At 46.9% G+C, this 24337-nt stretch overlaps 2 protein-coding genes across 6 annotated transcripts in view; both read right to left on the bottom strand.

Moving 5' to 3' along the window:
- The window catches only part of LOC111160106 (bromodomain adjacent to zinc finger domain 2A), a 33160-nt gene extending 16793 nt beyond the window's left edge, over window positions 1–16367 (bottom strand). For 3 of the 5 annotated variants that reach the window (XM_022522946.1, XM_022522948.1, XM_022522949.1), the window contains exons 1-3: window positions 16183–16367; window positions 11129–11213; window positions 655–792 (exon numbers count right to left, since the gene is read on the bottom strand). In XM_022522946.1, the coding sequence (XP_022378654.1) occupies window positions 655–790 (136 nt within the window). In that variant the 5' untranslated portion in view covers window positions 791–792; window positions 11129–11213; window positions 16183–16367. Of the gene's footprint in view, window positions 1–654; window positions 793–10492; window positions 10562–11128; window positions 11214–16182 lie in introns of those variants that run through there. The other 2 variants (XM_022522951.1, XM_022522947.1) reach the window with 2 other exon arrangements.
- A 1685-nt stretch (window positions 16368–18052) lies between these two features.
- LOC111160107 (ATP synthase, H+ transporting, mitochondrial F1 complex, beta polypeptide) lies at window positions 18053–24115 on the bottom strand. The gene is made up of 10 exons (XM_022522952.1): window positions 23893–24115; window positions 23243–23425; window positions 22842–23016; window positions 22051–22172; window positions 21609–21793; window positions 20931–21089; window positions 20687–20809; window positions 19839–20051; window positions 18909–19110; window positions 18053–18316 (listed from the first exon to the last, which is right to left on the bottom strand). Exons 1-10 carry the CDS (start codon window positions 24017–24019, stop codon window positions 18219–18221), a joined length of 1587 nt encoding a protein of 528 aa, XP_022378660.1. The 5' UTR covers window positions 24020–24115; the 3' UTR covers window positions 18053–18218.
- Between the last annotated feature and the right edge of the window lie 222 nt (window positions 24116–24337).

Genomic DNA, 24337 nt, shown 5'->3' with positions numbered 1-24337 from the left:
ATAAGCCAAATCCAGGAAAAGACCTGATTCTGGCAGCAACACTTCTGTCTGGAATTATAGATGTTTCTCTCTAGGGAACTAGGTAAGCATTAAAACTCTCTTTCCCTATCTTCTACTCTTCTACTCTTAAGGACAGGGGTGGCACAGACTTCAAGTGTCTACCCTCTTCTCTATTACACAAACCAAAAGGCAAACACATCCCCAACCTTCACCCAATCCCTCCACCCCCAATCCTAGATCTCCAACCTTTAAAAACAGCTTCTCAGAGGGCTGGACCTTTATCTCTCTCACAGGTCCAGAAGTCATTATTGGAAGCAGTAGCCATCTCACCATTCTCTGGCAGTAGCCAGGGAACAGGGGTGACAGAAGAGCAGGCCAAGATGAAAAAGCCAGTATGTTTTCCTAACCCCTTCCAACCTAAGTCAAGACTAAGAGTGCTGCTTCCATAAACCCCTAGAACCTGTTCTTAGAAACTTGCTTTCTCTCCAGCAGCTGAAGTTCGGAGGATGTACTTACTTCCTCCCTCCCCACCTGGCAAGAAAAAGAGCTGTTGTGAGGTAGCTAGTCCAGAGAGGAGCCAAATCTTGTCCCATCAACCTGCTCTAAAGGAATGATGCCCACTCCCTCCCCAGGCCATGTGGCCCTCACACTCACTTTTCCCTTGCTGGGGGAAGTTCATGGGAGACCCGTTAGTGTAGAGGCCCTCCCCTGAGGAGGGAGAGGGTTTCAGTCCTGAGGCAGCAGGTGCAGGGGGAAGGCCAGTAAAGTTAAAATGGTCGTTTGCCTCCATTTCTGTAGGAGGGGAGAGAGGGGAAAAAAAATACTGGCGGTTAAACAAGGTTATATCACCTGGAATCTTCTACAGGGAATGCCCCCTCCCCTCCACCTACTTACCCTTTTCCTACCTATGTACTGGGGGGAGGGGGAGGGATGTTTCAGGAAGTACAGGTTGAAAAAAAGAGAAGAGGAGGAAATACACCCCTAACCTGGGCAATGACCCTAAAGCCTGGAATAATCTTCCCCCTGTGTAAACCCCACACTCTTAATTTCCAGTCCAGGTTATCCCTCTATGTTAGATATGATATTATTAACCCTCTATTATAACATTTAACCTTTCCATCCCTTTGTCTTCCCTCCCCTCAAGGTAAGGCCAGAGTCCCACTCCCAGGGGCCACAGAAGGTTCTCGATGTCATCTTTTTGATAGGAAGCCATGGAGATGGGGGTGTTGGCAGAAAAAGCATATCTGATACATATGCTGATTTGTTTTATTATTATACTTGAGTTAAATAATTTCCATGTTATCCCATCCATAGCCCTAGGCATCTGAAGAAGATATCTTAGCAAAGGGATCTGAAAGAATACATTTAGGAAAGGTGACCATAATGGCAAAACTCAAATCATCTGGCAACACTTCTATTCTTTTTCATGATTTTCTAAGAACACAACTCAGAAACATGTCAGAGCTGGAAAACTGACTACAGAGTTTCCCAAGGAACATTATTGTTATACCTATTATGGTTACTTCCTAGTATTTTAGTTTTATAGCTTAAAAGTAAAGAGTCACGGAGAGAATAGCTGGACATCTTACAATTTGTAAAGGGCAGTGGCTCCTTGGAAGGGTAGTACAGTTAAAAAGCTTTTCACTCTGCCCTGAATATGAGGTGATACACTACTAGAAATGAGAAGAAATGAAGTCCTGGGTCAGAATGTAGTTGATAAAGATAAAAGGGAAGAAACACAGGAAGCAGAAGCCAGAATTATTGGTGAAGTCTGACATATCAATCAGAAACTTATGATGTACTGGGACACCTGGGTGGCTCAGCCCATGAAGCGTCTGCCTTGGACTCAGGTCATGATCTCAGGGTCCTGGGATCAAGCCCTACACTGGGATCTCTGCTTAGCGGGGAGCCTGCTTCTTCTTCTCCCTCTGCCTTCCCCCCACATCGCACATGTGCTCTCTCTCTTGCTCACTCTCTCAAATAAATAAAATCTTTTAAAAATAAGGGGTGCCTGGGTGGCTCAGTGGGTTAAAGCCTCTGCCTTCGGCTCGGGTCGTGGTCCCGGGGTCCTGGGATCGAGCCCCGCATCAGGCTCTCTGCGCGGCAGGGAGCCTGCTTCCTCCCCTCTCTCTCTCTGCCTGCCTCTCTGCCTACCTGTGATCTCTATCTGTCAAATAAATAAATAAAATCTTAAAAAAAAAAAAAAATTAAATAAGCAAATAAAGAGATTATGAACATATATGACCACTGCCCAAGGTTTGTTAAGACTCATGTTCCTGGGGCGCCTGGGTGGCTCAGTGGGTTAAAGCCTCTGCCTTCGGCTCAGGTCATGATCTCAGGGATCCTGGGATCGAGCCCCACATCCGGCTCTCTGCTGTCAAATAAATAAATAAAATCTTAAAAAAAAAAAAAAAGACTCATGTTCCTAAATATGCTTGGTAATGCAAATTAGACACCATTAGGTGTCCTGAACATAAAATATAAACCCTGTATTTATGACATGATAGCTGTTAAGATTTTCTAGGCTAAATACCCTATCTCTACCTTTACCAATTTTAACTAAAATTTAAAAAAAATAAAAACAATTCATATTTTGTTGACATAGGGGAATAAGTATTTAGGATCGACTGATTTCCCATCTTCACTCTAAAATATGCAACAGAGCTAAACCTGCTGTGCATCAAAGAAACTGGTTTCTACAAAGACCTCAGGATCCCCGAGGATTTTCCTACAAGGGCCACTCCTCAGTAATAAGGGGTCCGAAAAATAAGCTTCATGGAATGATAAGCTTCTGAAATTAAAGACACCCAGGAGGAAAGTTCATTCCCTAATCCCTTAGGTTAGGTTCCTTCCAAAGCTTACACCACAAAGTAAAGAGGACATGCAGTAATTCATTTCGGAAGTCCTAGAAATGCTATTCCTGGAGAGCCAATTTCATCTGATCCCCACCTCTTTCTCCCCCAGTTTTATGCACAGCCACACCTCCAATGTGTGTGACATATACACCTTTTGTCCTATGTGCACCAAACTATATCTTTTTTTTTAAAGATTTTATTTATTTATCTGACAGAGATCACAAGCAGGCAGAGAGAGAGAGGAGGAAGCAGGCTCCCACTGAGCAGAGAGCCCGATGCGGGGCTTAATTCCAAGACCCTGAGATCATGACCCGAGCAGAAGGCAGAGGCTTTAACCCACTGAGCCACCCAGGCGCCCCCAAACTATATCTTTCCACTCAATTACAGGACACAATTCACTCTTCCATTTTCTATTTGAATCTGTAAGGAAACTAGTGATGGTCTCCTCTCTGCTACTCCGGGAAAGCACAGCATTTCCGGTCTCATAAATTATATACTAATAAGAATAAATGGATGGCTCACAGAAATCAGATAAGTAAAAGAAATGGGAAGTTATCTAGTGCCTGAGGTCTGTTTCCCCACTAGCCTCTACTGAAGGGTCATCAGAACCACAATCACTTCATTTACAAAAAGCTTCCAAGAAATATACTCTTTGTGCTGTACAGTGAAAACAGCACAACATAGTGGACTCTATGTTCAAATCTAAGGTCTACTACCATTAGCTGTGTGACCCTGGACAAGTTACTTAACATTGCTGAGCCTTAGCTTCATCATTACTAAAAATTTTCGTTAAAATTTTTACCTTTTAGATAGAAAGATAACCAGACCCAAAAGATCAAAATATAATTTAAAACCATTACTGGGGGCGCCTGGGTGGTTCAGTCGGTTAAGCATCTGACGCTCAGTTTTGGCTCAGGTCATGATGTGAGCATCGTGGGATTGAGCCCCAAGCGGCACTCAGAGCAGAGTCTGCTTGAGATTTTCTCTCTCCCTCTGCCTCCCCACCCCCTGCTGTATTGGTCTCAAATAAATAAATAAAATCTTAAAAAACACCACCAGGGGCGCCTGGGTGGCTCAGTGGGTTAAAGCCTCTGCCTTTGGCTCAGGTCATGATCCCAGGATCCTGGGATCCAGCCCCCACATCAGGCTCTCTGCTCAGCAGGGAACCTGCTTCCCCCTCCCTCTCTGCCTGCCTCTCTGCCTACTTGTGATCTCTGTCTGTCAAATAAATAAATAAATCTTTAAAAAACAAAACAAAACACAACAACAACACCAAAAACACACAAAACCCAAAACCATTACCAGTACTACAAAACTAGAAGTAATGCTCCCAACAGCCACACTTCCTTACACTTGACTCTTAATTTCAGATGTCAGTTAACTATGGGATCACACTTACAGCAATGTAAAAATGTGGACACCTCTTCTAAGCAATAAACTCAGGGTTATTTCATTTTCACCTTCCTACCCAAGATGCTTTTCACAATAATGCCTGAAGGTAAATTATGACCTCCCATCTATGCCCTCCCTCCTACTAAGGCGAACAAGTAAAGCAAAGGAGACTATCTTCCTTTGAACTAATAGGATTTTGGCCAAATGAAAAAAGAAATCAGTCAGCGCCCAACCCCCAGAATAGCAGACAGCTCTCATAACCAGGAAGTACAATCAGGCCAGTACCCAGCCCAGTCCCGGTTGTGTGTAAATGGATCTCCTAAGAGACTCTATGCTTCATTTGTAAGAATTAAGGGACATTGCTCCTTGAGCTTGAAGCAGTTAAGCCCTTGCCACATGGCCAAATAAGGCTGTTTTTCTTAGTCCCAATTGAAGAGCTACTTACTCTGTGGCCCTGTGACGTGGTTTTAACACAAAAAGGCTGACAATGCACAAAGTGTGTGAAATAAATATTACAGATTTCAACACCACTGCAGGTGCCCTGGCCAATCCTAACACTCAGATTTCTGAGGCTACCCAAGAAAGACAAGACACATTAACCATCCAGCTAGAAACTATGACAGTATCTGCAGCTCTTTGGTTCATTCTTCCCATGTAGCATATGACAAAGTTCCAAAAACAGAGAGGTTCCTAAACTTGGGAGGGGGGAGGGAAGAGGTGGGGGAGAGCTTTCAAATGTTTATCTTTATTAAATAGGAAACGCAAATTTTACTGTATAGTAAATATATCATACCACTGTGTTTTAGCTCTGTAACAGTGAATGTTATAAAGGGATCTTTCTCAACTCTACTCATCTCTGGATTCATGAGCCATACTCTAATACAGTAGTTCCTAACCAAGAGTGATTTTGCCTCTGGGAACATTTAGTAATGTTGAAAGGTATATGCTATTGGCTTCTAGTAAGTACAAGCCAGAGATGCTTCTAATGATCCTGCAATTCACAAGATAGCCCATCACAAGAAAGAATCATCTGGCTCAAGATATCATTAGTGCTAAGGGTGAAAAATCTTGCTATAATACAAAAGCTGCCCCATTCCCCAATTCCTATCTCCACACCCTGAGGGAGATACAAAGATGTTCTGAATTTTATATCTAAAAATCCCTTCCTGGCTAAGCTGTCTTCCTCCACCAATTCAGAGTTCAAAATGCTAACCCATGTCTTCTTCAGCCCATTCTGACAGCCCTGGTAACAATCTGCCCTTGGAAGAACTCTGACTCAAGACTACAGCATGTATGGACTGAGGCTCATTCTCTCAAAATGTGCTTTCTTTAACCCCCTTTCACAGTCAGGGAAATGAGGCAGGACAATGAAAAAAAAAAAAGACTATATATATTAAGGGGGGGGCAACTCAAAGGCAACTGCCATGTTTAGGCTGCTCAGAACACAAAGATGATTGTTCTCCATCTTTATTTCTTCCAAACCATGCAGGTTCTACAGCACCAGTTGGATATTAAGTTTTACCACTGTATGTCCAGCACCGAATTTAGTGCAAAATACATAAAAGAACCAAAGGAAATATTTGTTGAACCCACAGATTGGACAAATGAATGAAGAAATCTATCTTTTCTGCCACTGCCAGCTTACTCATCTAATAAAGGTTGTGGTTTTTGCTCAGAGAACCCAAAACTTCAGTCTCATTCTTCACAGAGGTAACAATTTCTAGAGGGAAGAGAGGCCCCAAATCTTGACATATTTTAGACAGTTGTCCCCTACAGAAAACAAGGCCTAGAAATCGGGAAGTACTGAGAATGTAAGGGGCAGTAAATTTGAGCTCTAAATAGTAAAATGTTTTGCTTGACTTAACTAAACTCAGGGTGCCTGGGTGCTGGGTGGCTCAGCTGGTTAAGCAACTGCCTTCAGCTGGGGTCATCATCCCAGAGTCCCATCAAGTCGCGCATCAGGCTCCCAGCTCCACGGGGAGTCAGTTTCTCCCTCTGACCTTCCCCTCTCATGCTCGCTCTCATAGTCTCTCTCTCAAATAAATAAATAAAATCTTAAAAAAAAAAATAACTAAACACTCAAGGTACATAGTAGGTTTAAATATTTGTTGGCTATTTTATCCAACATATATCCAAAAGGATATATATGATATATATGATTTTATCCAACATGTACCCAAAAGGATATATGATGATCTAGATTAGGTTTTCTACCACAGTTCTCGCTAGTCACTTCACTGTCGGAAGAATGGAAATGCCTCTGAAATAATAGGACAGTAAAAGCTACATTCTAGAGGTTGTAACAAGTTTATTTCTCAGAATTTCAGTTCTAACAGTTAAAGACTCAACGCTTTCCTTGAAGAAGATAACCCACCCCACCCCACCCCCACAAAAACAAAAACAAAAACAAAAAAACAAAAAAAAAAACCTAAGCTGAGCAGGCAGGTTAAGAATCCCCTTTAGTGAGATAGGTCATGGAAAGTCCAACCCAAGGACACCAAAAGTAGTGAGACCACCTTTCTCTTAAGAACCCTCATGTTGGGGCGCCTGGGTGGCTCAGTGGGTTGGGCTGCTGCCTTCGGCTGGGGTCATGATCTCAGGGTCCTGGGATCGAGCCCCGCGTCGGGCTCTCTGCTCAGCAGGGAGCCTGCTTCCTCCTCTCTCTCTGCTTGTCTCTCTGCCTACTTGTGATCTCTCTGTCAAAAAAAAAAAAAAAAAAAAAAAAAGAACCCTCATGTCGGGGCGCCTGAGTGGCTCATTCGGTTGATCGTCTGCCTTTGGCTCGGGTCATTATCGCGGGGTCCCGGGATCAAGCCCCACATTGGGCTCTCTGCTTGGTGGGGAGCCTGCTTCCCCCTCTCTCTGCCTACTTGTGATCTCGGTCTGTGTCAAATAAATAAATAAAATCTCTTAAAAAAAAAAAAAAAAGAACCCTCGTGTCTTAGTTTTTTGATGAATTTTTGATAAAGTTAGATTATCCTTTGTTTGTAAAATGCCCTCTTAATTATTCTCTGTAACTAGAAGGATAAAACATTAAGTAACATATTAACACAATGCTACTTTTACTGCCAGTGACCCAATCTAAGAACAATCTCCAGAGCTCTTCAAAGATAGGTTTTCTATTTTGCAGAATTTCATAAATTTCAAAAGGATACAGACCGACAACCTGGTTTAAAAAAAAAAAAAAAAAGTCCTTCTGTAGGCACCTGGCTAGCTCAGTAGAGCATGCAACTCTCGATCTCTAGGTCCTAAGTTCAAACCCCAAGGTGGGTAAAGAAATTATTTTAGAGTCCTCTGACCCATATGCAACAATGCTGATAAGGTATTAATCTTGGGCTATGGGGTATATGAAGACATCCATATTTCAAGAAATAAATTAGGTAGATTACATGCCCCAGGAATACTTCCTGAGTTTTATACTTCACTCTATATCCGAAGACATAAAAACTCTGGCAATACTGCCTTACTGTACACATAAGAAACAACATCAAACATCATACCAATTATAGGACTAACTTCTACACAGTTTAACAGTAAAAGAATATAGCAAACCTCTTCAGAGGTAATCAGAAAGGTCAATGGTAGCACGACACAGTCACCCTGACAAGCTTTGCTTCTCTCTTGGCAACACCTGATTCCAGAACCACAAGACTGCAAGACGAGCCTCTCAGGGCATTCTAGATTTCTGGCTGGCTCTGAGGTCAACCTGCGTAGTTGCCTCCACACCTCAAAATTTTTTCCTTTATAAAGGAAACAAAAACAAACAAAACAATATTCAGAAATCCACTGCTTTGAAAGAAAAATGCATCTATTTTATAAAAAGGACACAAAAAAAAATTAGCTTCATTCAGCTTTCTGATTAATCATGTATCAAATAAGTCAAAATCTACTTTCACAGAATCAATTTCTAATTCCTTTGGAGTGGTCCTTTTCCTTCCTTCACTTTCTTAAGTGTTGGGGAACAGGGAAAACCAATCTACTATTCTGTCAGGTCCCAACTTAGGTAAAGGAAATGTTGAAGAAAGGGGAACTTAAAAATCAGTGTCGAATCAACCCTATCAGAAAGCAATTCAAAAGAACCAACCAGTCAAGAAGAGACAAGGAGAAGGACAATGACACTAGACTTGTTTTTATTATTTCCATAATATCAACCCCAACAGCTCCACTGAAAAGAGCAATAATGCTATCTTAACTGTGGTGATGCTGCTGTCACATAATCATACATCCACCTATTCCTACCTGGATCTCTCATCTAGGAACCTATAATTCAGGTGGGACCAAAAAATACTGAAAAGATTATCTAAATGCCAGCCTTAAGCAGTTTTTAGGATAGTCCAAATGATCTCAATATGTCATTTCTCAAAATATAAAATCCTGTCGCCAACTCCTCTAACCAAACCCAGTATCTAACAAAGTGCCTGAGGACACAGTACAAACAATCCATCACTATATGCTATAGTAGAAATCTTCTGCAGTTATCAGGTGGGAGAAAAGAGAAAATCTGGACACATGACTCTGTGCAGCACAGAGGGGAAAAAAGCTCACCACTCTCCAAGAAAGGTAACAAGAGACAAAATGTCTTTTATGGATTGAAGATGAAGTCACATGACAGCTAACTCTCCTTATTAGCTGGTTCTACAGAAGGTAAACCCTTCAGCACCCTACATCAACTAAGAGCCTTCCCACAGGGACTATCCTTAGGCTTAGAATCACCAGTAAGGAATAAGCCCATCACCTTCACTCAGTTCCTACTCCAACATATAAATTCCATTCCCTCTTCTTTCACTTCTCAGAATCTACCCTTCTTCACCTCACAAGCTCACCTGACAAGGTGCTCTGCAATACAAAAAGTTATATTTAAGAATATATTAAACAGGACCCTAAAAAGTCACTCTCGTGCCACAAAAGATCCCAAGCCTTCCTGGAAGCTCTCTATGCTCAGAGAACTTGCATCACTAGCATTGAAAGTGCAGCGGCGCTGGTGGATGACTGAGTTTGCTTCTCTATGACCTCTAGCTCAAGGGAAAAAAAAAATCCAGACAGGGAGGCAGAGATGCTCTGGAGTGGGAGGGGAGCGGGGAGGTAGACCGGGATTCAGTGAGTCAACTGCAGTGACTACACTTCCAGTTGACAAATGAAGTTTACCCCCCCCCAAAAAAAGTCCTACAAAAAGACTCCCAAGACCACATGGTTGGCAGGATCCAAGCTCGCCCAGAAGGCCTCAGAAAATGAAACTAAATCTGATTAAAATGGACATTTCAAAACAACAAGAGACGCAGCAGCAAACGCACAGCTGCCATTTCCCGGCCACTTCCTGCAGGAGGCTTGGGGGAGGGGCTGTTTGTGTACAGATGGAGGTGGAAGCTACCCCCCCATCGCCCCCCAAAGGATGCAAATCTCGCACTCCAATAAATCCTACAAAGGACGTCTGTTACTGGCATTGCCTTTCCTCTGAAAACTGGGTACATCAGCAAAGAAAGGGATGATACCGGATCATCTTTTCTGCCACGCAAATGGGGATCCCCTTAGTGAGGGATCCCCTGCCAAGGAGATCCCTCTTTATTCTTCCCTTCCTAAAAGCCCAGCTCAGACGCCTCAGTATCAACCCCCCTCCCTGGAGTGGGAGACTCCTGGGACTCTGAGGGCCCCAAGCTAAGCACAGCACCGCTCTAGCAAGGCCCTCTCCAGCTTGCCACGCTCAAGAGAACGTGCACCCCTCACCGAGGGAGACACCCTGAGACCCCTGGAAACCCTTTCTAACCTCCACTCGCCGCTGCCAAAACGCCCCAATCCTCACAAACGGGAGTGTTTAACCCGCCCAGGGAACCCCCTCACCCACCCGTCGCACTCGGGCAGTCCCCACCCCCACCCGAGGAGGTGGAGCCCCTCCCGGGGATTCCATCCGAGTCCCCCGCAGGAGTCATCACCAGGCAGGCGGCTTCTCCGCCTCCTCCTCGTCGCCGCCGCCGCCGCCGTCGTCGTCGTCGCCGGGAGCCTCCACAGCTCCTCCCGCCCCCGCCGCCCCAGCCCGGGTCTTAAGCAGACCCGCCAGCCCCCTTCTCCTCCCAGTCCCTTGGTCAGGGAGACCCCCGCCCCAGGCTGGGTCCTAACAGGAAATAAGCTCGAGTCAGCTTCTCGCCCACAGCAAGGCTCCTGGCAGCACCGGAGCCTCTGTTCCCGGAGAGAAGCCTCGGATGAAAGCGGGGCTCCCTCCCCTCAGGCCCCCAGCCAGAGACCCAACAGACCTGAGGCGGCGGCGTCCAGCCCGGCTCGGGGCTTGTCTCTCCCCGGGGTACGGGCGGTTCACATGGCCGCGCTCCGGGCGCCAGGAGGGGAGGGGACCGCGGGGGAGGGGGTTTGGGGTCCGGGAGGGGGGAGGGGGACGCGGCTCAACCGCGGGGCCCGAGCGGAGCCAACATGGCCGGCGGGGGAGGAGTGAGCCGAAGCCGGAGGGGGCGGGGAAGCTGCGGCCCAGAGAGAGCCGCCCTCCTCGGCCTCCACCACCGGGTCCTAGTGCCCGTCATCTTCGCTCCCCGACCCGGATCTGGGTCCTAGCGCCGCTTTGTCTCCTAGACTACCCGACAGCTCCCTCTGCCTAGAGTCTCATTGTGGGCGGTAGTCCTGTTTCACACTGAGCAAAATGAAAGGCGTGCCATGATCCCAAAGGTTAACCTTAAAGACTAGACCAAAATTTTAGGACCAAGGCATGTGCCATTCCCCTAACAGGGGTGGAGGTGGAGGTGAATTTTCAAGGGCAGTTATTTCCCAGGCTGGGTAGCTGAAAAGTGGAAGTGTCAAAGCGGAAAGGTTAGTCAGGAAAGTCCAGTCCTCATAAAGCGGTGGGGAAAGGCAAAAGCCTGCAGCATCTGCTGCCTACTCACCTCTGTCCCGTGGGGGCAGCCTCGTTCTGCCTGGATCACCACTTTCCCAGCAACATCTGCAGGGTTCTGGGGGTCGGGAAAATTCCTGTGCGTAGAAAAAGGAAACTCGGCTCTGGAACCAGACAAGGAAGACCTGAACCTAGCCAAAACCTGGTCAGAGTGGCAGGAGGTGAGCCAGAAAACTGACACTGCAAATAAGATGCCCCAAATGTCCACCTATTCTATAACCCCAGTACTTTTTTTTTTTTTTTAAGATTTTATTTATTTGACAGAGAGATCACAAGTAGGCAGAGAGGCAGTCAGAGAGAGAAGGAAGCAGGCTCCCCGCTGAGCAGAGAGCCCGATGCGGGCCTCGATCCCAAGACCCTGGGACCATGACCTGAGCCGAAGGCAGAGGCTTTAACCCACTGAGCCACCCAGGCGCCCCCCAGTACTTTTTTTGATAGGGCCATATGACTGTGTGAAACCTGAAAACAGGAAAGAAAAAACTAGCAGGGGACTAGAGTTTGGCTCTCAACTAAAATGTCAACTGCGGGGTCCCAGGATAGAAAACGGTGTCATATAATGTTAGAATTTAGAGAATTTCTAGCTCAACCTGCTCTTATATGGCAGATGAATTAAGGCCCAGAGAGGTTAACAGACTCGTTCATGGTCCAACAGTGGATAAAATTTGACCAGAAACCAGGTTTGTAACTCAACAGACTTTGCAGGCTTCAAGATAATTCCTACTCAATGCAATGCAGTTCTACAAACAATTGCAAAACTCAGGCTGAATATTCTGGAAGAGGAACAGAGTGTGGATAATGAAACTGGCAGGTTGAAGGGTCAAAAAATACCTTTCCCTCGGGGTCTGGAGAGGAAGAAAATCTGAAAACTGGATGGGGATGGGGCAAGGCAGGGCCAAATATATCAGTCTGGATTGGATTTCCTTACTCCACAGATGAGTGGGCTTTTCCTCAATTTTGGGAACAGACTCTACTCCCCACTACAAATGGCTCAGAGAAGCTAATAACGAAGTGAGCTTTAGCAAAGCTTTAGTGTGTGGAGGCTAGAAGGAAGAGGCTAAGAGGGTTAGAAGGGTTTCTCTCCTGTTCCGGAGAAAAGTAGATTACCAGGGGGAAGGAGTAGACAGGTATAAATCAAAACCCTTCTCTCCTCCCTGACTAAATAACAGATTTATAGGTCACGACTGGAAATAAATAAATAAATAAATAAATAAAGACAGACAGACAGACACTAACAGCCTGATGACCTTAAGTTCCTGAGTTAAATGGGGGCCACAACTTAGGGGATAGGGATCCTTCCTTCTGGAGAAAGGGATCCAGCAAACATCAGCTAAGGAATCCCCCACCTTCTCCAAAATAAAAAATAATAAATAATAAAACTAGATGACGAGAGCTCAGGGATTGGAAGTGGCTTCCTAAAGAGCCGGGGCAGAGAGCTAGTATCTTTTTTTTCTATTCCCTTTTCCAGGGCAGATGAGGGAGAATCTTCCTACCTCCCGCCCCCAATCGTAGAGCCGGCCAGTCAGAGACAGGAGGCAGGGGAGGAGCCTGCGCCAGTCAGACGGGTGTAGCCACGCCCTTTCCCCCCCCCCACCACACACCCACACACACCCACCCGCTGGCTCCACTACGCTCCGGAAGAGCCGGTTACTCCTGTGCCCCACTGGCTGCCCCCACCCCTTCCGAGCCCCAGGCCTAGTCTCCAGGCAACCTCTAGGACTATCCCAGCCGGGAGCGGTAGGGAAGAGGGATGTTGGATAGGAGGGCCACCTGCGATTAGAAATGAAAGTGGGGCAGGATCCGTTCTTCCCATCTGGTGCAGAAAGACTTCAATTACCTTTCCCTGAAGAAGACCCCCTCCTCATCCCATCTAACCAGAGATCTTCCTTGTTCTTTGAGCAAGGATGAGGGTGGGGTGTCAATATGCCCAACAGCTGGGTATTTACTTCTAGTCAGAAACCACTCCAGGCAGCAGCTGTGTTGCCCCCCCCACCCCCGTCCAGACGACAGAGGGCAGGCTGACCCCGTATGTCCCCAAACATTCTTCAGCGCCATCAGATGGGGCCAATCACCCACCCCATTGCCCTTTAGGAAGCTACTAGAGAGGGGAAGAAAGGGCAAATGGTCATCTTTTCAGCAACTTGTGAGGATATCTAGGGAATACTGAGAAACTCTCTCAAGCCAGGCCAGTGGGCGGGTAATGAAAATGAGAAGGGAGAAATTAGCACCTGCTCCCCCTTTCTCACCCTTCCTGTGTTCCTGCTGCACCACCCTGACTCTGGGGTCAGCTGCCACAGTGCCTGGCTTCACTCTGAAGCCAGATGGCTGGGGCTGGGAGGGGAAAGAAAGAAAGAAAGGGATAAAGAAGGGGATTCCCGTTTGTATCCCTTTACCTCCCTCTCTTCCTCCCTCTCCCCTTCCAGATACTCCTGGAATTCAACCCCAACACCACAGCCGACCACCCCTCTCCTCCACCCAGCTATCTTCCAGGCCATGGAACATGACTCAGAGTGTGAAACAAGTCCAGACACCCTGTCCCCTCATTCTGGAGTGGAGGATCGGAGAGGGGGAAGGATGAAAGCACAAGAAGAAAAGAGGCAGAGCTAGGGGCACAGCTGGACTTGGAGGGAGGGGGAATTCCCCAATAGAGGTGAGGTAATTATTAGTTTCCCTGCCCTCTCTGGTTGAATGGTTTATAGTATTAATATGGTCTAGTAGGGAGATAGCCCTCAACTCCCTAACCATTCCAACTTGCTCCCTTCCCTCTCCAGGTTCCTGCAAAACAGTCTCCTTCCCCTCTATATTTTGGGGAGTCTAGATTCTCCTATAACACATCAAAAGAACCATAAATCCTCCTCCTCTTCTCTCCAAGTTGGTGTGTGTCCCCTCAAAGTCACCCACAGACCTGTTTCCAACTCCCCAATGAGCTTCTCCAAGGTCGTCTTAGAGGCGGGTGGAACAAGCCCACAGTTTCTTAGAGTGGGGACTCCCTTTGCATCTGAGCAGAGAAAGTTAAGATTCCCTCTCTTCTCCCACCACCCCAACACCTTTAGAAGCTTAGTTCCAGCCTCTCACCCACTATCTCCCAACAGACCCTTAAGCCAAGAATCTCGAGATTCTGGGTGTGCCCTCCTCCCCCAATTCCCTGACTCTGGAGTAGGAGTGTTCCTAAACCGGACCAGCCCACCCCAGGTCCAAGAAGAGGGCCTTCTCATCACGGCTGCTTGATGGATGCTGAGGTCAGACCCCCAAACTCCAAGAGAGGTGGGGTGGGGTGAGAGCTACAGAAAAGCTTTGGATGGGGCTTAGCTGAACTTGAAGGTCTAAGCGGAGCAGGGTCGGGAAGTGACTATAGTCTATGCTAAACCTCCAACCCCTACTTACTACGGAGAAGGGAGAGGAGTGGGGTGGCGGTTATTCCCCCTCCCATTGGAGGTTAGGATGGCGTGGGAAAGCTCTGGATCCAGAGGGGAGGAGGCGAAACCCAGACCGCGGGAGATTTTTCTGGCGAGGAAGGCGCGGGGGAGGGGGAGATCCTGGGTCTAGGATAGGAGGGGTACTGGGGAGAGGTTGGCGGAGACGCGTGAGAAGCCTCCGGATTCCGGTCGCAGAGGACAGGGGAGAAATGGGCGAGTTAGATAGTGAGGGGGAGAGAGGAAGGGCAGCTCCCGCAGGGGGAGTCAGATCCTGAGTCTCCGACAGCGGGGATCCCCGGGTCAGGGGACCGCAGGAGCGGCCCTACCCCGGGACTCTCGTACCGGGCAGGGGTGCCGAGCCTCACCTGGAGCTGGGCCGGGCCGCGGGCGGCGGCGGCGCAGGTGGCCCGAGCCGGGTGGCGGCGGCGTCTCCTCCCCCCAAGTCCTGGGCCGCAGGCGGTGCGGGGTGGGGGGTAGCACTTAAAGGGGCAGGAACTACTGGAGTAGGGACAAGCGCTTGGGTAAGGCGGTCGCGAAGAATCCGCGGGGGGAGGGGGAAGCGGGTGGCGTCTCCTAGGGGCCAGAACCAGGAAGGATCCCAGATGGAGGAAGAGAGAGATCCCAGGAAGAAGAGACAAACTTCTCTGGTTAAGAGGGGGAGGGTGGTGGGTCCGAACTGGAGGACTTGGGGAGAGCTCCGACCGCGATCTCGGGACTCCTGCAAAGATCTCCTCACAAAGGAAGGCCGGGAAGAGAGTCCCAAGGACGCCAAGGAGGAGTGGGGGTGCCGGAGGAAGGCCGCGGCTGCTTGGGGTAACGCACAGCGGCCCTGCTAGATGAACAGGTTCCCTGCATTTCAGCCCCACAAGGCTCCATTCCCTACAGCTGTGGAAAGGCACAGCCTCCTTCCTCCACTACCCAAGTTTAAAAGCCTCTGGAATCAGGAAGCCACGAGGGCAAAGACCTCCTAGGCCTTTCAACCTCAACCCTGCCTCTCAGTGTTAGTGACTGGAGCTGGGGCGGGGGGGAGGGGGGTCGCCCCCAAGAGCAACCCTAGTGGGACTGCTGTGGGACCGTGAAAATCGGCTTTACTTCAGTTTTCCCCCAACCACTACCAGCCTTGCAGCAACCTCTGGGGCAACAGGAAGCAGCTGCTCAGTGCAGCCCCCACCTGGTGGTGGGTCGCGGTGGGGGAGGAGAGAAGACAGGGACTTAAAAGGCCTGGGAGAAAATAAGGGGAGGAGAGGCACCTTAGAAATCCTCCAACGCAACAAAAAGTAGATTTTACTTTTTGGGGGGGAGGCCAGCAGTGAATATTGTAAGATATTACTTGAATCTTAGCAGCTTAAACGGGGAGGAGCAAGGGGCTGGGGCGTTGGGTGGGACGGTGAGGTGGGGGAGCCCCCCCCCTCCAAGGTGCAGAGTCTCAGGTTCTTCCTGGGAACGGGCGCTAGTCAGTGCTCTCGATCCCTTGGTCCGCACACTCACCACCTGAGCCCTGTGCCCCGATGGTCCCGTTTCCCCTCCTTCACCCCCCAAAAGAGCAAAGGTTAGGCCCCACCCCTGCTGAGTCAGCCGGGGAGGGAGGTAGACATCCTTCAGGCCTTCCCCGGGGGCTGGTCCTCATACTTACCCATGTCCAGCTGGCAGGGCTCCAAATCTGGGACCACCCAGCTCCTCACTGTCCTTGGTTCCCCCTTCACGTGAAGGCTGGTGTTAGATCCTCCTAAACTGTGAGCTGGGAACTAGCACGAATCAAAAAGCCAATGTATGCTTCCTGCGAACCACAGCCTGAACTGCTGTAGGGTGATGTCCCTGTGTGACAGACTGGGGTGGGGAGGGAGGAGAGAAGGGCGGGGCTTTCTCTGGGTGGAGAGGGAGGAGGAGGCGAGGACAGGGCAGAACCAGGAGAAATATGGAGGAAGGTTAGATCTGTGTTGACACTCCAGAGGCGTGGTGGAAGAGAGTGGTAAAGGGGGAAGGAAATAAATAGTTGCAGCTAGTGAGAGGGAGAAGATTCTCGATGAATGCTGAGACACGTAAACGTGTGGGGGAGGGGATGGAAGGATACAAACGACCTTAAGGATCAGTTACCAGGTCTGCATCTGGGTAACATGGAAAAACAAAGCAGAAAGGGCTGACTCCTATATCCTGGGGCTTTTCTGCACCAGCTTCTTACCCACTGGAGTCAGGACCTAGAGGAAATGCCCCCACCCCCATAACTCAGCATTTCCCCAAATCCAGGCTTTTCTGGGAGCAAAAGACCAGGCACAGTCGGCTCAGGGGCTCCACCTTCTGTCCAGATCATGACACAGGAGAGACTAGTGCCAAGGACGTCAGAGGCAGATGGGAGGAAACTTACAGGCCCCTGCTCCACCCCTGGCACCTCTCCCAAGGCCCCTCCCCAACCTTCAGCCCCCAGGGGCCTCTGAATTGGGATCTCAGTTTGTCCCCGCCCTGCTTCGACCCAACTTGAATGCCTCAGGGGTGGAGCCTATAGATGCAGGCTCCTCCTCAGGACAAAAGCCCCAGCTGGTTTGTAAACAGTCATTAGCTAAGAACCACATCCCAGCAAATGGCCTTTATGGATTTCAAAATGGTGAGATCAGTGTTCTTGCAGCCTCCAGTCCTACCACCAGAGGGCAGTAGGAGATGGGCCCTAAGCTCGGGAGAGACCACGTTAACAGGGAACCAAAAAGGACTTTGCACTGTAATACGGATTTGTTTCACACGCAGAGGGGTGTACTTCTGAGTACTCCTAACCCTGCACTTTTGTGGCTAAAGGAAGGGGAAATTCTCTAGCTCCATTTAGTTCAAAAACCCAACCCCACAAACCCTGGAAATTGCTTTTCCTTGTAAGATTCAATCTCTCCAGCTTTCCTAAAGGATCTTAGCAGAGGTCAGGATAGGCCTCATGGTTATTTATACCATGCACTGCCTCAAGGATTCACAGCTCTAAGCTTGCAGAAAAATGACAACTGGCAGACAGTAGTCAAGAGACACTTTCTGAAAAAAGGTGGGGGAGGTGGGCATGGAGAAAAAAAGGCAAGCCTAGGTTAAGACAGAGGGGTGGGCCTTTGGACTACATTTTTGCTGGCTATTAATCCTTCGGAAGCAGCATCATTTCCTAAAAATCAGATTTTCAATTCACTGACCCCTGCTTTGTCTTAGAATAGCAGTTCTCGAATGAAGACCCATTTTTGCCCAATGTTTCTGAAAATATTCCTGTTGCTTTTTAACCAATCAGGAATAAACTATATAGAATATTCAAGAGGCAAACAATCTGCCTCAACAAATAAAAAGCCCAAAGCTTGAGGCCCTACTATTGAAATCATATCAACAGGGAACCCCTCGTAAGACCCATAGTTGTCCATCAAGACAATGGCTTTTCATTTCTGATGACCCCATTCAAACATCTGTGGCCTACTTTGTACTATTTCTTATGGCCACTCTAAAATCCAGTGTTTGCTGTGTTGTCAGGACCAAGAAAAATAGACCAGTTCTGAGGGGTGTACGTTTTATTGGAAACCTTAAATACTCTTCAGACAGAACACAACGTCTTCAAACATGGCTCTCGTGTGGCCTACAGAGCAAACCGAGATTTCTGCATTAGGGGCAAAGAAAAGCAAAGCACAGAGGACCACCAGTGCTTAGTTTGCCAAAAGGACCTCATGAATGCTCTTCAGCCAGCTTATCAGCTTTTGCCACAGCTTCTTCAATGGGTCCCACCATATAGAAGGCCTGTTCTGGGAGATGGTCATATTCACCTATATGGGGAAAAAAATCCAGTGGTTTTAGGTGGAAAGATACACTTTTTACAGTATATACATACTTCACCCCCTGGGGCCACCAGTCAGAATGTGATCAATTTGTCATCCAAGAAATATTAACAAACTTCCGTTACAAATCCAATTTACAAGACATGATACAGTACGGATCAAGAAAAAATGGTCCCAGCCACATAACCTGGATTCAAATTATTTGCTCTCTACTTTGGCTGGGTATCAGGACCGGTTATTTTAAACTATTCTGTGCTTCAAGATTCCTGATTTGTAAAAACAGGATAATAATGCCTTCCTTATAAGGACCTGTATTTCACTTAGAAGAGTAGCTAAGATTGAAAACACTCAGTAAATGTTGAATGACAAACAAGTAACCCAAGTTTCACTCTCAGAAGTAAATAGAGTATTTCCAAAAAACACTGATGGGAAATAGCTAATTTTTAAAAAATATCTGTTAGGCACAATATACTTATATATTGCTTGATGGGTGCTGGAATGGGAGTTTAGAACAATGAACGTTCCAGAGATTTCAGCTTCTCTGCCATTTTACGTTCAGCTTTATTCTCAAAAATCTCACCTGCCAAAATCTGCTGGAATCCTTTGATGGTCTCCTTCAGAGGCACCAGCTTCCCCATATGACCTGTGAAAACCTCAGCTACCTGGAATGGCTGAGACAAGAAACGCTGTATTTTCCGTGCACGGGACACAGTCAACTTGTCTTCCTCAGAAAGTTCATCCATACCCAGGATGGCAATGATGTCCTGGAGAGATTTGTAGTCCTAGAAGACGACAAGAGAGGACTGAATCTATTATTTTTCTTTCTTTTTTTAAGTAGGCTCCATGCCCAATGTGGGGCTTGATCTCACAATCCTGGTTATCAAAAATTGGATGCTCTACTGACTGAACCAGCCAGGTACCCCAATAGTCACATTTTTAAGAATCTGGACAGACACCTACCGATTAATACCATGTTGTATTCACACCAACCTTTGTACGAAGCATTTTAGCACCTTACTTCACTTTATAAGGAAAACAAGTTAGTGGTGAAGTTACAGTTGGGATCATGAGGGACCCTGGCTAAGATTAGGGTCTTATCCTCCCAACTTATTGTCTGGTGCCATTAGAAAAAATTAAGATTCCAAATCTAAATACCTGGAAACCCTAGAGACCTCACTGACACTCTCTAATAGAATCTGCCAATCTTGGGGCACCTGGGTGGCTCAGTCAGTTGGGTGTCTGTCTTTGGCTTGGCTCATGAATCCAGGGTCCTGGGACTGAGCCCAGCGTCAGGCTCCCTTCTCATCAGGGAGTGTTTCTCCTTCCCCCTCATGCGCATTCTCTCTCAAATAAAAAATTAATCTTAAAAAAGAAAAAAACACCTGCTTATCTCATCTTTCCTTACTCCAAAGCAAATTACACACGTCACTGGGAAAGATTTGGTATTAATATAGTCCCCCAAAACCCACTGTATGACTTTATGGCCACCGATCTCACCTACAATACTCACCTGTAAGATCTTTTGTACCCCACGAGCAACATCGTAATGCTCACTTCCAACAATGTTGGGATCCATGATTCGAGAGGTGGAATCCAGAGGATCTACAGCTGGATAGATGCCCAACTCAGCAATAGCACGGGACAGCACAGTGGTAGCATCCAAATGGGCAAAGGTAGTGGCAGGGGCAGGGTCAGTCAAGTCATCAGCAGGCACATAGATAGCCTAATGTGAATGAAGAACCCATAAGAAGCAGCAGGAAGCCAACTAATTTAAGCCACCCCCCTTTTCTGACCTCTCTTCATCATCTCATTCCATCTTAGCATTTAAGAATCCACCTCAAAAAAGCCTTCTTACCATCCCTACTAGTAGAGTGAGCTTATAGATGATCTGGTCCCTCCAAGCTGTGATAAAAAAGTTTTCACTGTCATTCCTTTTGCTCTTCATCCTACATTTTAACTATTGTAGTGATACCCACACTTTCAGTTAAAAACAAAAGACCTTGCATGACTACAATGGTTCACTAGATTCACTGAAAAGTTACAACTATTTAGACACTCAAGATAATTTTACTATGTGTGTGTATATATAAAATATATATATTTATGTATTTAATGTGTTTCCACGCAGCTTCAGACTCTAAGCTGGAAACCACTACTTTTGTGATCTATGTTCACATGTATGCCTTCCTACTTTAAGTGACCATTTTTTCACATTTTAGGGTTTCTATAACATGCACATAGAATTTTACACATGATTCCAGAGAGCTCATTAATCTGGTAAAAAATCTTGAGACATAAGTAACTTCTCTGTATATACCTTTATACACATTAGACCTTCATCCACTTAACTGTTCTTACCTGTACAGAGGTAATAGATCCCTTCTTGGTGGTGGTGATTCTTTCCTGCATGGTACCCATATCAGTGGCCAGGGTAGGCTGATAGCCCACAGCAGAAGGGATTCTGCCCAATAAAGCAGACACCTTAGAAAAGAGAGAGAAAGAATAACAACAAAGGTGTTAGGGGTCTCCGACTTCAGCCTCATGTGCACCACCCCAAAGAAAGGGTAAATGAAAACAGGTACTCTCAAGCTTTCTCTCTTACCTCAGAGCCAGCCTGGGTGAAGCGGAAGATGTTATCAATAAAGAGCAGCACGTCTTGACCCTCTTGGTCTCTGAAGTATTCAGCAACGGTCAGTCCCGTCAGAGCCACCCGGGCGCGAGCACCAGGTGGTTCATTCATTTGACCATACACCAGAGCTACCTAAGTAATCATACACAGTCAGAAAACCCGGCAGAGGATATGGAAGCCATATACCCAAGGTCCCCAAATCAGAGAAATCTACCCAAAAAACCCTCCTCAGAAATCATCAAGATTTTGGTTACCGCATATCTTTTCCCTTTTAGAGATATAGTTCAAAATAACACAATTCCCTATCCTATTAAGGCAAAATTCCCAAAACAGGAAGGAAATAAAACTAAGTGAAAAGCACAAAATAGGGTTGAGACATATAATTACACCTCCAACTCCCAAAATTAACTTTTAAATGGTGGGACTACCTCCTAAAAACAAAGTCTGGAAACGGAATGTAATGTTAAAGAAGAAAGAAAATATGCCTTAGTGTATTACAAGTTGCAGGGAAAACACTAACAGGAATTTCCTTCGTAGGCCCAAGGACACATGAAATGAAAATGTAACACATGGCTTCAGCTAGTAATGCAGTCAACTAAAATGGTTTCCCGGCACTACTACTATGTGGACATAAATCAGCTCACTACTTACCTTGGAGGTAGCATCTTTTAAGTTGATAACACCAGACTCAATCATTTCATGGTATAAGTCATTGCCTTCACGGGTCCTCTCACCAACACCAGCAAACACAGAGTAACCACCATGGGCTTTGGCGACATTATTGATTAACTCCATGATCAGTACTGTCTTGCCAACTCCAGCACCACCAAAAAGCCCTGGAATAGGTTGAAAAGAAGCAATATTTAAGAGTTCTGTGTTCCCAAATAAGAAAACTTACAGGAAAAAAAAAAAAAATTACACCGGATTTCTATCTTTTCCCTTCTCAGGAATGGCATCTGGCTTCAGCAAACTCAGAAGAACGAAAGTCAGAAGCAACTCATCAGCGAAGGATAGATCCCAGTACCAACTCATTACATGGTAAGCTTTTTCTTCCCACATTAGATCTGGAAAATATGTACCACCAGTAACGTACCAATTTTGCCACCCTTGGCATATGGAGCCAGCAGATCCACAACCTTGATACCAGTAACCAGAATTTCCTGCTCAACACTCATCTCCACGAACTCCGGAGCCTCAGCATGAATAGGTGCAAATCTGTAGAGGCAGGAAGAGAAGATCTTGTTGAAAGGTTCCTCTCAGTTCTCAAGTCTAACCCTTTACTCATAATCTCATGTCTTATGTAACACTCCACACACACTGGCATCTAGCACCTCACCTGACATTCTGCAATAAAGGGGATTCCACTTCCATCATCTCAGGAAACAATAATCTCAATCCCTAACAACTTTGTCACAAAGACTTTCCTTTTACTATGCCCTAACCTACCAGCACTTCTTCATATATCCATAGGTAATACAGTCCTGACAGTTTTGGAAACCCCACAACCAAAGCCACTGGTATGAAAACTCAAATAATCAACTTGAGTCCTAAGTAACAGGGTTTTTTTTTTTTTACATCAAAACTTCTGCATCCTTAATTTTCTTCAGAAACTACATTTGTGGTTTTAATAACAATATTATCAGCATTTTGAGCATTCTCTGCAGGAAAATTTTGCTACACTAGAAGGTGTTGCCTTAACGTATAACTAGAAGAGGGGCCCTTGGCTGGCTCAGTCAGTAGAGCATGTGACCTCTGAGTTAAAGTGCCAGGTCTGGTGTAGAGCTTACTTAAAAAACAAAAAACAATAACAAAATAATCGAAGGAAAAAAAAACTGCAGAAAAAGCATCTCCTTCGCATGTAGATGCAGCAAAGAGGATACTTACTGTTTGGTTTTGATGGGACCTCTCTCATCAATAGGTTCTCCAATGACGTTCATGATTCTGCCCAAGGTCTCAGGACCAACAGGAATTTTAATTGGTGCACCAGAATCCAGGACTTTCTGGCCTCTAACCAAGCCTTCTGTACCATCCATGGCAATAGTCCTTACTGTACTCTCACCTGTTGAAGGGATTGCAGAGTTATGCAGGACAAGTAGGCTTCACCTTTCATGTTGAGCTGGCACAAGACCTAAGGTCAACCAAGACTCCTTCTCAGTACCTAAAATGTAGCTTCAGCACACTCAGAAGAACGAAAGTCATACTGATAAAATCATCACAGAAGGCAGACCAATTTGAGGGTTACTTGGACTAAACCAGCTCTACTGTTCTTAACAAAGTCTACTTACCCAAATGCTGGGCTACCTCCAAAACCAGTCTGGTCTCCCGGCCTTGCACTTCCAAGGCATTTAGGATGGGTGGCAGTCCCTCATCAAACTGGACATCCACCACTGCACCGATGACCGCCACGATGCGCCCGGTGGCAGCGCCGGCTTTCGGCGAAGGAGATGTTTGGGTGGCATAGTCTCTAGCTAACAGACAAAAGATATTGGAAGAAATGGGGTCAGGTCAATTAATGGTCATGGGAAGCCCCGTCTTAACCCACAAGAACTGGTAAACATGGCCTACGACCGGTATTCTCACGCTTTTAACAAAGACGAACCCGGAGGGAGGGCCGCGCAGGAACCGAGACCTACACGATCTTCCCCATGCCCCAAACCCCATTATCCGAGAGCTCCGTGCCCCCATTTGAGGGAATATCAATGCACCTGCCCGCACTTTTCCGTCACAGAGAGCCCCTTTTCCAAAATGAGATAAATTAGATCGAAGAAAGCTCCCATAGGCGACCTACTCTTGTTCTCCCGCCGTTAGAGGGCAGGGCACTAGCTCTGACGTCCTTCTAACATTAGAAATACCTTAGGCCCGAGTGACAATCGGCCTCCGGCTCAAGGTCATTGCGTGGCAGAAACAAACCCGACTCCCAGAGGAAGGCACTTACCAGACTGGAGCGCTGCCGGGGTGGCTCGCAGTAAGACCTGGGCTTGGGGTAGCGGCGCTGAAGAGCCGAGTCCCCTCAAGGCCCCGGAGGCCGAGGTAGCGGCCACACGACCCACAAGACCCAACATGGCGGAGCCCGGGTGGAGACTGAACGCTGCGGCAGTCCGGGTCACCAGCTCCCCCGCCGTTGGGGCGAGGCCTACTCTGCAGTAACCAAGTCCATTGGATGAATTTGCTGAATATCACTTTCAGTGCTGCTCCTATAGGTTAATAATAGCTGATCTTTTCAACCATTGGTCAAAGTTGGTGCCAATCTGAATTCCTTTTTTTTTATTGGACATTATCAGGTTAGGTGCAACCCTTAGAGCCTCGAAACATAATTGGACAACAAGGATGTCCGTTGGAGAGAGTACTTGGCGGAACTACGTTTCGAAAAGGGCCGAGTT

The sequence above is a fragment of the Enhydra lutris genome, unplaced genomic scaffold, assembly GCF_002288905.1.
Source record: "Enhydra lutris kenyoni isolate GAN:26980312 unplaced genomic scaffold, ASM228890v2 scaffoldscaffold74, whole genome shotgun sequence".
In the NCBI taxonomy this organism is placed as follows: domain Eukaryota; kingdom Metazoa; phylum Chordata; class Mammalia; order Carnivora; family Mustelidae; genus Enhydra; species Enhydra lutris.
Note: the sequence above shows the minus strand (reverse complement) of the source record. Positions and strands in the feature narration are given on the sequence as shown.